Source organism: Tetranychus urticae, chromosome 3 (genome assembly GCF_039701765.1).
Source record: "Tetranychus urticae isolate SD_2017Ah chromosome 3, NJAU_TeUrti_SD_1.0, whole genome shotgun sequence".
In the NCBI taxonomy this organism is placed as follows: Eukaryota; Metazoa; Arthropoda; class Arachnida; order Trombidiformes; family Tetranychidae; genus Tetranychus; species Tetranychus urticae.
In genome coordinates, this window is record NC_142960.1 from 19187438 (window position 1) to 19202233 (window position 14796).

At 31.8% G+C, this 14796-nt stretch overlaps 5 protein-coding genes and 1 long non-coding RNA gene across 7 annotated transcripts; 2 read left to right on the plus strand and 4 right to left on the minus strand.

Moving 5' to 3' along the window:
• The first annotated feature begins 79 nt into the window (after positions 1–79).
• Positions 80–1245, plus strand: LOC107362887 (pseudouridine-5'-phosphatase). Its single transcript, XM_015930026.2, has 3 exons — positions 80–170; positions 289–860; positions 936–1245. Exons 2-3 carry the CDS (start codon positions 333–335, stop codon positions 1113–1115), a joined length of 708 nt encoding a protein of 235 aa, XP_015785512.1. The 5' UTR covers positions 80–170; positions 289–332; the 3' UTR covers positions 1116–1245.
• On the minus strand, positions 1133–3385 carry Dus3 (Dihydrouridine synthase 3). Its single transcript, XM_015930017.3, has 3 exons — positions 2595–3385; positions 2079–2527; positions 1133–1999 (listed from the first exon to the last, which is right to left on the minus strand). The coding sequence occupies exons 1-3, from the start codon at positions 3292–3294 to the stop codon at positions 1313–1315; spliced, it is 1836 nt and encodes a 611-aa protein (XP_015785503.2). The 5' UTR covers positions 3295–3385; the 3' UTR covers positions 1133–1312.
• A 329-nt stretch (positions 3386–3714) lies between these two features.
• Positions 3715–6114, minus strand: LOC107362879 (gamma-tubulin complex component 4-like). The gene is made up of 8 exons (XM_015930018.3): positions 5397–6114; positions 5197–5333; positions 4979–5141; positions 4715–4901; positions 4466–4628; positions 4243–4377; positions 4075–4173; positions 3715–4016 (listed from the first exon to the last, which is right to left on the minus strand). The coding sequence occupies exons 1-8, from the start codon at positions 6067–6069 to the stop codon at positions 3885–3887; spliced, it is 1689 nt and encodes a 562-aa protein (XP_015785504.1). The 5' UTR covers positions 6070–6114; the 3' UTR covers positions 3715–3884.
• A 1871-nt stretch (positions 6115–7985) lies between these two features.
• LOC107362885 (uncharacterized) lies at positions 7986–10106 on the minus strand. The gene is made up of 2 exons (XM_015930023.3): positions 8999–10106; positions 7986–8605 (listed from the first exon to the last, which is right to left on the minus strand). The coding sequence occupies exons 1-2, from the start codon at positions 9662–9664 to the stop codon at positions 8261–8263; spliced, it is 1011 nt and encodes a 336-aa protein (XP_015785509.3). The 5' UTR covers positions 9665–10106; the 3' UTR covers positions 7986–8260.
• Positions 10107–11520: 1414 nt separating this feature from the next.
• On the minus strand, positions 11521–12036 carry LOC107362841 (DNA-directed RNA polymerases I, II, and III subunit RPABC3). The gene has a single exon (XM_015929979.2). The coding sequence runs from the start codon at positions 12034–12036 to the stop codon at positions 11521–11523; it is 516 nt and encodes a 171-aa protein (XP_015785465.1).
• A 2080-nt stretch (positions 12037–14116) lies between these two features.
• LOC149093556 (uncharacterized) lies at positions 14117–14548 on the plus strand. 2 transcript variants are annotated; one of them, XR_016200139.1, is made up of 3 exons: positions 14117–14244; positions 14308–14344; positions 14408–14548. It is a non-coding gene; the product is annotated as an uncharacterized LOC149093556 (long non-coding RNA). The 2 variants fall into 2 exon arrangements; XR_016200138.1 differs by having other exon boundaries at positions 14405–14527.
• Positions 14549–14796: the final 248 nt, after the last annotated feature.

Here is a 14796-nt window from a genome sequence, read left to right on the forward strand (position 1 = left end):
CGGTGGCTAAATTATCTATTTTAGATTAATTTATTAGGAATTGTGAATTTACTCGTTCTTCATTTGTCTCATTAGTTACTCCCTTTTGTAACACTTCAGCTAGTACAATATTTTAGCATCAACCTTATTCCATGTCATCATCAATCGAACCTTAAGGAAACCATAAACCGGTGAGTTCCCTTCACTATCTTATACTTAATCTAATCTTATTGATTATGTTCAAAGGTTGATTTTTTTCAATTTGTTCCTTCATTTTTTCAATTCTTTTAATCCATGTTTTTGTGTTAGATCTCATTTTTGATCTTCTTCGCGAACAAAAAATTAAACGCGATATGGCATCCAGTACTTCTTTTAAGCCAGTTACTCATGTGATATTTGATCTTGATGGTCTTCTCCTTGATACTGAGACTTTATATTTCAAAGCCATAAATCAAGTTGTATCAAAATTTGGAAAGGAATATACACCTGAAATCAAAGTTAAAACCATGGGAAAAACTGGGAAGGATGCTGCGCAAACCGTAATAGATGCACTTCAATTGCCTATTAACGCTGACGAAGCAACGAAATTATTGGAGCCCATTTACTCTGAAGCTTTTCAAAATGTTCAATTCATGCCTGGAGCTTTAAGATTATTGGAACATTTAAAGAAACATTCAATTCCTATGGCAATAGCAACATCTAGTTCAGCTTATTCATTTGGTGTTAAAATAGCTAAACATAAAGATGTCTTTGAAACCGATAAATATTTTCACCACATCGTGAAAGCTGCAGTTGATCCTGAAATAAAATTCGGTAAACCTCATCCTGAGACATTTTTAGTTTGTGCAAAACGGTTTAATCCTCCTGCTAACCCATCCGATGTGAGTTCGAACTTTTACATACTGAAAATCATGCTTTACACAGATTTATTCTAATATTTTTATCATTTTAAATAGGTTTTAGTTTTTGAAGATTCAATCAATGGTGTTAAAGGAGCCCTGGCAGCTGGAATGCAATGTGTCCAAGTCCCTGACCCTATGATTTTGAAGTGGAATAACGTTGAGCCGACAATGATTATAAATTCGCTAAATGATTTTAAACCAGAATTATTTGGATTACCTCCTTTCGAAGATTGATTACAATTCCAACGTAGTTGGTTGAAAAAAAGTTTTCTTTAATCAATATGGTTCGTCATATTGACAACAAATTGCTTGCAACATATCAAGTTAAAGTTCTATTAAAAGATTAAAACTTGTTGATTTAAAACAATTTTTGTACAGGTGTTCGAAAAAGGTGTGGAAGAATGAGAAACTTGAAAAAAAGGTCAGTGTTCTTATGCCTGATAAGCATTGGCTTTATGTTTTGGCAGAAAAACAAAATCATCAGGAACTGGACCAAGAAACATTTCTGAGATTTTAATCCAATCACTACATGATGGTGAAGCCATAAGTGTCTCTAGTTCATCTCGTCCTCGGTAATAAGGAGGTCTATCATTGATTTTCTGAGGTACAACTTCAAGAAGTCCAACAGGGATATAACGATAGAGGAATGATAACCACTCAAGAAGGAATCGTCGTGTCCTCTCGACACCTTCATCATCAGAACCCCACTGTTCTAATCCATAATTTACAAATTTTTGCAGTATTTCCAGCCTTTCTCGTGATGAAATGTCCCAATGTCTTCTTTCTTTAATTTCAGTGAACAACCATGGTTTGATGATTGCTCCGCGGCCAATAAGCACACCAGATACATTAGGATTATCAGCTAACTTTTGTTCATAATCAGTATATGAAAAAACATCGCCTGAGCCAAAAACTGGAATACTCTCAGATAGTTTGGCACATTCATTTACATATTCCCAATTAGCGGACTTGGTGTATCGCTGTTCTCTAGACCGTCCATGAATTGTTATTAATTCAATAGTTTCGTTATCCCAGAAACGACAAATATTTTCAATAACTTTGTCCGCTATGTTTTTATGGGCATGAATTCCAGTTCTCATTTTAAGAGTAATAGGTACCTTGAGGTGAAAAAGTATTGAAATATTAAAATTTAGGATACAAAAGTCAGTAAAATGGTAAAGCCAGAAATAGAAATACCTTCGAAACCTGCGACATTCCATAAGTTATTTCATTCAATCGATTAATCTTGTTCATTAAACCTGAACCCGCTCCTTTTAGGTAAACACAGTCGATTGGACATCCCATATTTAGATCGATAAAGTCAACCGAACATTGTTCAGTAATTAGCTGTGCAGCTTTGGTTAAAATTTCAGAGTTATATCCACAAAGTTGGACACCAAAAATACTCTCACTTTTATGTCTCCTTAATAAAGCCCACTCAGAAGCTTGCCCTTCGAGAATATTTGAAGCCATAGCCATTTCCCCGCAAGTTATATCAGCGCCATATTCTTTACATATTCTACGGAATGGTAAATTACCTATGGTTGTTAATGGTGCAAGGTATAACTTATTTTTAAAATCCACTGGAGTTCGCTTAATATCTTCGCTTTCTAATAACAAAGGTCCAAGAGGTTTTTCACGGACATCTATTGAAAAATTGAAAAAGAAGGTAAGTAAATTTGTATTTAAAGAAATAACTTTGAGTTGTTTTACCTTTAACTACTTTGAGAGATTTACTAAAGTCATAAGTCCGTTTACGAAGAGTGAATAGAACATTTTTATCCAATTGGTTGGTAGTATTGGTTTTCATTTCATCTTTCATGCTTTCCCATTTTTCCATATCAACAATGTTGCTTTTTTTATCAGTAGGATCGACATGTTTGTCACTGAAACGACAGAGAAATCCATAGGGACAGAAACCATAAGTATTAAATGCATAACAATCACGATCGATATTGGGCATCTTTTTACTTAAATATTCGTCAACTTCATGACCATGTTTACATGAGTCACCATAATTACATCCATCTGTGGCCTCATTACCAATACTAGCAGAATATCTCAGACATGGACGCTGGACTCTAGCAGCTTTTCTAACAGCTCTTTCATTAATTTTACGATTCTTGTTTTGACCGCGAAGTTTTTGCTTCTTTCTGCGCTTATTTCCCCCTTTTCTATCATCACCGTTCTCGTCATGTTCATCAAACTGTTCATCATCACAATGATCTCCATTGTCTCCATCAAACTTCTCTTCCTTTACATCGACTAAACGAGACTTATCTACATCCGAGACATGATCCAAATCAATATTTCGAGCACTTTTGATTTCTAAAAGAAATTCCTTCTTTATTGGAGCTTCACCAGGTGTAATCACAGAAATAGGATGCTTATTTTCAATATCAGCTGCTGACATGATGATTAACGGAACAAAATAAAGAATTACGATGTCCAAACAATAAAGAAATGAAAAACTGGTAAAAAGTTGTTGAACAAAAATGTGTTGAGTGAAAATAAAAACATGCACTTTATTTATTTTTCACCTTATTACATGATTAAAGATACCGGATATTAGAGATGAGTTCGGTTACTTTCACACAGTTGAATCAAAATAAATTATGTCGGTGATTCGAATAGAAAGAGAAAAGAAAGAGAACGAATAGATAAAAATTAATAAAAGTTTGAAAGGATTGTACAAAAAGTAACTACAAAACTGTAGATCTCAAACCGATATCATGACCGGAATACTCACTTAACATACCAAAGACAAGAGAGGGAAATACAAATTTTACAAAATAACAAAAGAGAAACAAGAAACCAACAAAAATAGCAGAAATTGTGTGATTAAAAAGCGATTTATTTTTTAACATCATTTAGTTAATTATAACTTAATTACCTGGAGGTGATTTATAAAAATTAAAAACAAGAATACAAACTTTTTTGGCATCAAAGCTCGATGTATTCATAAAGGTGTCTGTCACAATTTGTTCACGAATATTAGTTGGTTCATGAAAATCGCGATTGATGACCAAGACATTTGTGAATCTGTATTACTAGATGAGACAGCGTTGGACAAATGGAATAGGATTTCAAGCTTGTAAATAAACTGTCCAGTCGTGAACATAATTGATCCAGTTCCTGTGTTTGATAGTTTAGAATAAGGTCAATTTATCGCCACAAAATATAAACTACTTACCCTTTCTAGATCATCTAAATCATCCTGGGTTAGTTCATCATTCATGAAATTACAAGCTTTACCAATAAACGAGAAAAGACTATTCAACGTTCTAGAAACCTAAATATTTGCGTACAAAAATATTAATTCTCAATTTAAGAAAGTAAGTGAAAAAAGTTGAAATCTTACAGCACTTATGTCTAATAAAGACTGTGTGACCAATTTAACGACAAAACGATGGTGAGCTTCAATGAGAACTTCAATATCTTGACAAGATTCAGCCACTGAAATGAATTCGAAGTAGAGTCGTTCAATAACATTGACCTAAAATAAAAAAACATTTAGATCAATATACATAATGTATTGTTATTTACAGAAAATCAGCTTCTCTTTGGCTATAAGCTATTTTTACCTTGTAAAAGTAATATAAATGTCCAATAATCAGAATAAGACGATGATGAAGAAACCAATAGATGGGTTTCTTGTTTTTGTTTTTGATCAAACTGCGCCAGCCTTCAGTGAGAGATGATTTAGCCCGATACAAGTTGACACAAAAATTGAAAATCTTGTTGTACCTGCAAATTAGATTGAAAGATAGGTAAATTAAAAATACGAATATCATAAAAAAGTGATCAAACAAAGAATCTCATAATTTACAAACCCAGAGAGGTGATCATTTTTGATTATAGCTTTGACAGTTTCCGGGAATGAAAATTCGATATTGATGGAAGGCCATTTATCTAAATCAGTTGTTTCTGCTAATTTAATATTAATACAACTGGATACTCGGTCCAATTTTTCTGAGTTGAAGAAATCCATCAAAGTGTTGCTGAGTGAAAGCATAAGTCCTAAAAAATTGGAATAATTAGGCTGATGTCAAATTTCAATCATGCAAATATCTAATCAATTCAAGTTAAATAAAAACCTTTTTCAAGTTTTTTTCGATTTGCTGGCTTCTTTTGAATAATCACACAGAAATTATTTATGAAGCAACTGAGTAAATCTTCGTTGCCAGCTAATACGAAATCTTTGATCAATTTAAGATACATCCAGAGATTTTCTTCTGAAACAACACGATCCATTGAAACCTAAAAAATTAAAAAAGTATGATTAGTTAGTCGAAAAATTAAAGATTTAATTTACCTTAGCACAAATGGTACGAATCTCTTCGACTAAACTTTCAAAATCTAGTTTCTCCAAAATAGGCTTCTCTACGATCGCCTGGTATTGCTTGAGTAAATGGGCTCTTTTATCATCAAAAATTTGAGGAAGTGTATCACCTAGAATTAAAAGAAATTGACAATTAAAGTTAAAATGAAAATAAAAAGTCAATGGATATTTACCTCTTGCATTGAAACTTTGGACAACTTTACCACAGAAATAAATTTTACTGCAAACATTTTGACTTAAAAACGATGGTATTAATGATCCAGAAAGAACGATCTCTCCGTTATCATCTTGTTCTATGAAAAATTTGTTTTTTCCTTGATTAACTAAGTGGCCATAAAAAATCCAGCACCAAATATCATCAAACAGTGGTTTAGAAGCCACTTTAAATATTTTCTCAAAAACTTGCCGCGTAAAAGGATGCGAAGAGCTGCATTTTTTGTAAATTTGATCCAATGTCTCCATTGGATTAGCTTTTTTCGTGTTTTCCACTAATTGGAGCATATCTTCAATAACTGGATAAAACCTTTTAAGCGAGAGAAAGGCACTAAGAGATGAAGATTGATCATGGAGTTCCATTTCCAAGTTTCTAATATCCATTTTGTAGAGCCTTATAGCTTCTTTAAAACTCACAAAAAGACATCTTTTGTAAACACATTTTTCAAAATTGTCCACACTAATGAGTTGGTTAATTTTTGAATTTAACTCACATAACTTGAGTAAATTATGAATTTGATCCACTTGAGCGGGATGGAAGTAACACTTAATCAAATCGGGATAAGCTTTGAATATAGAATCAGCCCCTTCCAAGGCATGAATCAATTCTTCGAACGGAATTTTAGGTAACATTGGATAATTTGTATAAACAAACTTTCTGTTGGATGTCTGAAGTTTGAAAATAAAAATAACAACAATATCGATAGCTATCGATATTCATTTACAGACAATGTATCGATAACAGTGAATATTTATCGATAAAAAATGCAGATTCTTGTGACAATATTTACAAAACATCTCGAGATTACGTTTTAATTTCAAATGAAAATGCCTAATCTTTTGATTGATTGACTTGCATAATGTGCTTACCTCAATAATACCGAAAGAAGTATTGTCCGTTTTATTATAATGAAAAGGATGACGGCAAAGTGACTAGTCGCTAATAACAACAATTAATCCTTAATCAATAATCGACGACGGTTTAAGCAATAACAATATTATTCCAATTATCATTTAATATACAACTCAAGTTTGATGATCTTCAATAAAAACCCGGTTACTTTATGATTATCATTTTTTACCGCCAAATTTGAGAATAAAAATTTGAATTTTACATCATTTCTAACACCATCTATCGACATATTCAGCAACCTTTAAAATTTCTGTTTTTCTTTCGTTACTTTTTTTTGAATTTTGTTATCAATTTAATTACAAAGTGACGAGTGAATTGTTTACTGTTAATACCAATCTCTAATCACAAAACCTCGCCGAGTCAAAAGCTGCTACACTCTCAGATAATCTGGCAATTTCCTCTATATGTTCCCAATCGGCTGATTTAGTGTATCGCTTTGCTCTAGATCGTCCATGAATTGTTATTGGTGATAAAAGGTATAAAATTAAGGTTTAATTAAATGTAAGGCTTTAAAATTTTCTGGAGATTTAATTAATTTCATTTAATTTTAACACTTGTCATCTATCGTCAAAACTCCTTGAGGCTTTCCACGGACACCAATGAGCTGAGAGAATGGTGAGAAAATTCATATTTAAGACACAAAATGGATGGAAGATTTTATCTGATTGATTGGTAGAATTGATTTTCATCTAATTTTGATGCTTTGCTTTGCCATTAGTCTATATCAACAATTTATATTTATCATTAGTATCAACAGGTTTAAAATGACTAAGAAATTGGATGAAACATTCTAATAAATCTGTTGAAATAATATCACTAAATTTCATCTTCCTCAGCTATCCTTTGATTCATCATCTGACATAACATTATTGACATTTAATTTCAAAATTTAACTCAAGTTGGGCCATAAATTGAATGATAATTGTTTCAAAATATTACATAAGGTGTGTTGACTTATTGAAGAGATTCAATGGTTTTTTAATGATTTACAGATAATTAACAGTAAACTTTGCCTATTTGAATCAAGTTCAATGAACTTAATAAAATTTAGATCAAGCCAAATAAATCCTGTGATTTTTGTCTTTGAAAAGTAGCTTTTTCAGTTTAAATTGTAAAATCTGTTTCTTCAGTAATTGTTTAAAATTTAATATTCAGCTAACATTATGCAATTTATATTATCTTTTACATTATTAAACAGCTTATTCACCTGTTTTTGATCAATGATAAATATTACCAGAAACAGTTGATTGAATCATTCAGAAAAAACTGATTTTCATGAACCTTAAAGCTAATCATTTACATGTGAATTTGCCTTTCATTAACATTAAAATTGATTATGAATTTACCAAAAAAAGTGAGGAAAATTAACTGATTACAGTTGGTAAACAGTTATTTACTGGATAATTACCATGTAGTATGGATCAGAGAATTGAAAAAATGGCCAAATTTTTCTACAATTTGTATTTTCTTGATCTATTTATTAATTATAGTTGTACTATTAATGGATTGAAATCTAAATTTAGAATCACTTATTTGATTCAATCAATGACTTCATCATTAATGAATCAAGGGCAAAAAATCAGTAAAAAACAAGATAAGAGCAACTAATACACAAATGAATACACAAGTATTGATATACAGTTGAAAATAATAGTTTTTAATGTATTGGCCGTTTTGGATATTTTAATATGAGAATCCAATGAAAAGATTGAATCATCAAGTAAATTATTTGTAAATCATAAATATTACAAAGCTATATCAAAGCGTATAAAATGATTATTTGATTTGAAGCTTGTACTTTTTTTTGTTGTTTTACATTGATTTACGAGATTTACATAGATTATAGCGTATCATCAATTGCGTCAATTTAAAAGCGACTTTCCAGGCGATCAAGATCAGGGTCAGGATAAGCTAACCAAGCAATATGCCAGATTGGTATGGGTTGATATAAGAAAAAAATCCGTGAGATTCGTCTGAACTCGAATGGTTATTGTTGAGAAGTGAAGGCGAGGGCGACGATGATGTTGAAAGCAATGACGATATTGAAGATGACAAGGATTGTGATTGATGGGACAGCTGAGGAGATGGTGATAATGATGTTGCTGTTGAATTGAGGGTTGGTTGAGGGGACCAGGAAATAAAATAACATTGAGATTGATGCGAAGTTAACAGATCTTCAAGTTGATCGCTTTCCCTTTTCAATTTTTTCAGCTGTTCCTTTAAATTGGTATTGGCATTATCCAGATTCTCCATTGTCTGTAATAAAGAAAATTTAAAATAGTCAATTAGTGAGTGAATTATATGAATGGGTCAATCGAGAAGGAAAGCTTCATCAATCAGAATAGACTTCTCATCATACATGGAGCATTCTAGACAGGAATTGATTTTGATGACTGAAAAAAGTCAAGGAATACTGATTGAATCTGATTTCTGGTTGCTGATAAGTTTATCAAATTTTTGATGTTTTTTTTTGTTCATTTTCAAAAACATGATAAGAAAGGCTTGGTTCTGATGTTGAACTAAAATTTTATGATAAAAATTGCCTTTTGATCTTTGCCGTGAACAACAAGTCTCGTGCTTTTGTTTATTACAAAATGCAAAAAACCGGCTAGATGACGAGATGACCGAGATGACTAGTTGAAAGCTTACCTTATTTAATCCAATGAATTTCAGTTTACGATTTTTGCGACATTTTCTAGCAGCAATTCGATTCCTTTCTCTGCGAGACATTTTCTTTTCATCGTCTTCATCGGTCCAGCTTGAGGGACGAGGATCTTGATTTTTAGCTTGGTTCACTTCAATATCGCCTAAACCCAAAGACCGTCGACGGCTTTTGATTGCAAAGCTGAGTGTTGCTTTGATTAGATCGTGTTTACAGCCACCAATTGATCGTGAAGCATCCAATGAGTCAAGACTTGTTGTGGAAAGTGGTCGATGATAATAATCAGATGATAATGAAGAAGTGGATACAGAAGATGAAGGCGGGATTGGTGTTTCAAGTTGGTTGTGGTTGGGAGTTAAAGTTGGTCTATCACTTTCCACCAATTGGTTGTTGAGTGAGGTTAGATTGTAACTGTCATCAGGACTGTTTGAATGTTGACCATAAACGAAGTTATTATTAAAGTATGGTAATTCAGGCAAAGGGAAATCAGTCACATTAATATTGAAATTATTTTGATTCTCAAATTCACCATAATAGTTATAGATTTCAGGATGGCTGGACATGGGATCAAGTGGAGGTGAGTACAGTAGACTGGAAGGATTCAGATCCATATCAGTTTGGATACTTAATGACGGGTAATTTGAATCAATCATGATTCAATGAATCGCCTTTCACCAATATTTACCAATGTTATATATCAGGACAATTAAACACAACTGACAATAGAAGTTAATCCAAATTAAGTTCCTACTTTTATTTGATGGTCAAGTTGAAGATTAAACTGGTTAGATTCTGGTTAACCAATTTTTTTTCTTGGTTGTGTGTAGCACGATTCAAAACGTGAAGTGAAATGAATAGATGAAAAACAATTGAATCACAAAGTGATGAAACTTTAATCAGTTGATAAATCTGACTGATAGATAACCAAACAGTAACTCAAATTAATCACAATCAAGATTGGTAGGAAACAAGTAAAAATTGGTTTTATTTTGTTTTTATTTTAAATTTTGTCTCTTCTCCTTTGATTGATCAAATGATGTCTCTTAATTAACTAGGTTAAATGATGATCCAATTTAGCTACTGTACTTTGATGAACATTTATTTTTGTCAATTAACCCTCCCATGACCAGGTACATTATCGCTTATTGGGTGGCAACAGATTTAAATTGTAATCACATTTTTGTGCTTTGATTCTGCTCGTGAATAAGCGATTGAAAATGTTGGGTTGAGTTAATAGTCGAGAAGACAGAACTATTTAGCCAGAATGATAGTTCCAAAGTTCCGAACCAATTTAATTAATCATAATAGACAGAGTCACAGCGACAGAATTATGATTAAGCGCTTGTTTTATTTATAAAAAAACAAATATTTGTTGTTATTGGATATTGGTTGAAATTTCAGGTTCAAGGCTTATGATGCACAATTGTTGCTCATTATAATTCAATGGAATGATCATTAATATTGAAAAATACAACCTGAATCAGAATTAAATAAACCGATGGCTTACAAGTATCACTGATCAATAGATGGGTTCATCGGTTAACAGCAATGTAAAATACATGAAGATTTAGTGAACTTGAAGGTGATATTCATGGCCTCAAACCATGGCCGTTGTTGGGTTTTGTAGGTTCATTTATAGCTCGAATGGCTTCTCGAATGCTTTATGTTTTTATTATTAGATCACCGATGACGCTGGCTTATGAATTTGATTGAATGCGAATACCTCTACGAATAGTTACACCTAATGTCAGTAAGTAAGTTGATATTTTTATCTTATGACGATAAGTTTTTTCTGTTTACAGCTGATATTCATTCTTTTCAATATTAGATTTTATTGAAGTATAAATTACATGAGCTTTGAAGCCTTTCATGTTGTTATAAAGATCACGGAATCAATCATTTCAATGAAGGTGAAGAGTCAACCGGTTACCTAAATACAGTAGGTCAATATTAGGCCTTTAATGAAATGAAATTGCATATGAAATTGTAAGCAATTTCAATGTAATGGTTGCACACTGGCTGGAAATTGTGAAGATACTAGAACATCAGATAAGTTTAAGATTAAAATAATTTTTCTTTACCAATGGAAATTATTCCGTATCAGGTCAAGGGAAGATTGAATAATATATTGAAGCATCTGGTTGATTTAATTGACATGAAAGCATCATTTAGATTACAGTGTGTAAAGTATTTCAAATATCAAAATAAACATGTTTCTGGAAGAGGTAACATTATAGTGAATTAAGATTTATATCTTATCAATAACCGATGCAAAATAGACTAATTGGTAACTTCAAGAATTTCATTAAATTTGATCTCGTGTAGCTTTAATCGATTCTTATATCGTTCCTGGTTTAACCATGACACAGTGACTCCCATTTTAGCATCAGCTTAATAAGTGATTCCACTTGATTTATAGATTTTACGACACGTGCAAATGAAAACACAGATTAGGTGGGAAATATTTTTCAAAAAATTGTCCATTTTTAGATCTTTTTAACACAAAGGGTTATTCAGATGATTTCTTCTTTTCACGTCTGATGAGAAGGTATAGATTACGGTCAATATGCCAGTCTGAATGATTCTCAAGACTTGTTTGAAGACGAAACAAGAGTCCACCAAAAGAAGCATAAACTGCAATGATTGGTTCATTAGTTGAAATCATTTTGTTTTCAATTTTGTAAATCTTTCCATGCATTATATACTTGAATTTACTATATTCATTTAGAATCGATGAAGTATCTAGCGGATCAACTGTAGATGATTGTCCATTTGCATCATAAACTTCCATATCTGAGTCGTCGTTTTCAAGTTTTCTTTTACCGCTCTGAATCTCTTTCACCAATAACACATTTATTTTTTCACCTTTTTTAACGTTGAAAACAGGTGAATACAAATCCAGTAAGAGATCGGTTTGAGTTTCAATTCCTTCACAGTGGATCCTATTGACATTTTCAGCTACAGAGGTATCACAATTTACATCTAAAACATCAAATACTTCTTTAAAAAAAACATTATTATCCATGTTGACTTCAAAAATAATAACAATATCAATTTTTGCAAGAATAAGATTAATCTCTCCTTAAGAGGGTAAACTGTTATATCTAGATGGCACTACTTTAACGTAACGTAAGACAAAAAAAGAGGGAATTCAAAAGCAACTCAAAGTCGTCAAATCATGAACGTCTTAATAAAACATTGAGTTTTTTTATTACATTTATAGTTAATTTAACATGATACAAGTGGTAATTATTTGTATCATCTTATATTTGAGTGATTAAAAATCTGTGTCACTAAGGACTGAGTTAATATAACCAGCTATCTCAGCAACTTGAGGAGTTTTTTGAATTGTTATCAACATGTAACATGTTGACTCCTCACTTATCCACGAGTTAATCCTTATCCTGGTTTTGTATACATTGAACTTCTAATCCAATTATCCCTTCTATTTGAGTCTTTGGACCTGATTTGAACTTGGATTATGCTTCATCATGAAACAATAAAGGTAAGGTTTGAATATTATCGGTTTCTTAGGAATTAATAGCTTCAGAATGAGCCAGCCTTTTACCCTTGTAACCTGATTTTGCAGTTATTCTAGAGCATCAATAACATCGAGAAAATTATCGGTTAAACCTTGAACTTAATTTACTCATCGGTAAAATTTTGGTGAAGTCAACTAGCTAATGTAAACTACTATTAACATTAATATCTATTCACTTTCTCTTTTCATGCCTTTCATTGTCATGGTTTATCATCAACCTGATAAAAAAGATCAGTTTATTAACCATTATTTATTAGTAATTGATCTTTTCACCGGTTACATTCCAATGGTGCACTTAAGCATTATTGTGTCCTTGCTATTGTTTTATCATCATTTCAAATCACTGAGCCGTATTAATTCAATTGAATTTCAACTAATCTAACTTACCAGTTCACACCATCAATTTGAAAGAAAGACTTGTTGCCAGTTTGAACAAAATATGAAATCACTCTATCTGATTACAATAATAAATTCATTCATGTTGAGTACCTTAGCCCTTCCAAATATTCTAGATTAATCGCAGAAATCAGTAATCATAACCAAATCATTGACCATAAATTCAAACCGTCATTTTTGAATGATTATTCAAAAATGACACAAAATTAAATACTGCTTCTATCAGCTGTTCATTTGATGAATGAAATGAACTTGATTTTGATTTCTAAATGACCCAACAATGAAATGCCAGATGAAAATTATCATAAATTTTCACTGTTACTAACGAGGGCCTAGTCTTAAGGTAAGAATTAAATTTTACCTTGTTAGCTTGATCACCTTTGTACAATAAAAGGTACAGCTTCGTATGCTTAAATACAGTAGTTTATTGAAGGTTTATTAATAGTTGTTTTTAATCATCTATTATTGAAAGATTAACCTAGAAAACAATTGATTCTCAATTGATTGTCAGTTAATGTTGTCCAGTTGAAACTCAGAAACATTTTCATGGAGATTTTTTGTTACGATGGGAAACTTTTAATTTTTAAATCAATGAGTAGCTGACAACCAAATTGCTAATTATCCATTGCCAATATTTTAGATGATTTAATTTTAGATCGATTGAACAGAGATTTGTATCATTAAACTACTAAACTAGAATTATTTAATCAGGTGAATAAACACTGATCAAGGTCTCGATTTCATGTTGCTTATTCCAGTGCTGATCATCACCTTTTTATATAACCTATTTTTTCACACTTGTTTTTCAATTTAATTTTCTAACTATGATTTAATTTGTTGAAATATTGAATTCATGTTTCATTTTACCTTTCTTACATCATGTTTCGCCATGTAAATTGGATCAAATGAGTCTTGGAGCGAGAATCGTGCATAATGATTACAGATAGATTGAAATAACAAATTTAATTTTGCCCATAAACATAAGTATTTGCCCTGAAGCAAAAATCGCTTCAGAATTGCAACTAATATTATTTTTTTATCGTTCTTCGAAGGCCACAACGATTTCACGAAAACTCCTCGGTGATCTGTAATGGAGATAGATTAGCATTGAGACTTTAAATTGTCAACTTATAAAATGCGCCCGTTCGTAGATTCCTTGGGTTCAAGTGTTTTCACAAAAATTGATCTTCGATAATTCAATATACAATGTACATGTACTCACCTTACCTTGAATTTGACTCGTTCTTGATCTTCAGGAATGCTTTTAGTGTTGGTCTGAACTGATTGGGTAAGAAGGTAAGATGAGTATTATATTGACTAACATGGATACAGTTTTATATTATCTTGGATATTTTCAAGCTGGAAACTGTCAAAGTTTATCACTGAGGCGAAAAGGGTGAGAAAAATTAAATAAATCCGCTCAATTCTAATTATTATTGTGCTTCAAATACTTTAGCAGTTCCACCCAAGTATCTCAGGAACCCCTGGATTATCAGATGGAACCCAATAAAGTTTTACATTGCTCAAGCCGTTCTATCGAATGAAGCCACTTTCATTAAAATCGGTGACTGGAATCTCGTTCCCTTGTTGGTAAACCATCAGTTGATCACATTTCGATGCCCTTATCCAACTGATCAATATTATTGATTGCAATTTCAAACAGCAGTCTTAAGCAATTGAATGTTTTTAGCTCTTAATCAAAATTAAAATGAAATTTTTATGAAATAAATATTATATTAGCTATCACGACCATTAAATCGTTTTTCTAACATCATTCTTTATTGAATTCCATAATATTCACAGGACGACATTTGCGGATTATCGCTTCAAATTTCAGTGAATCAACGA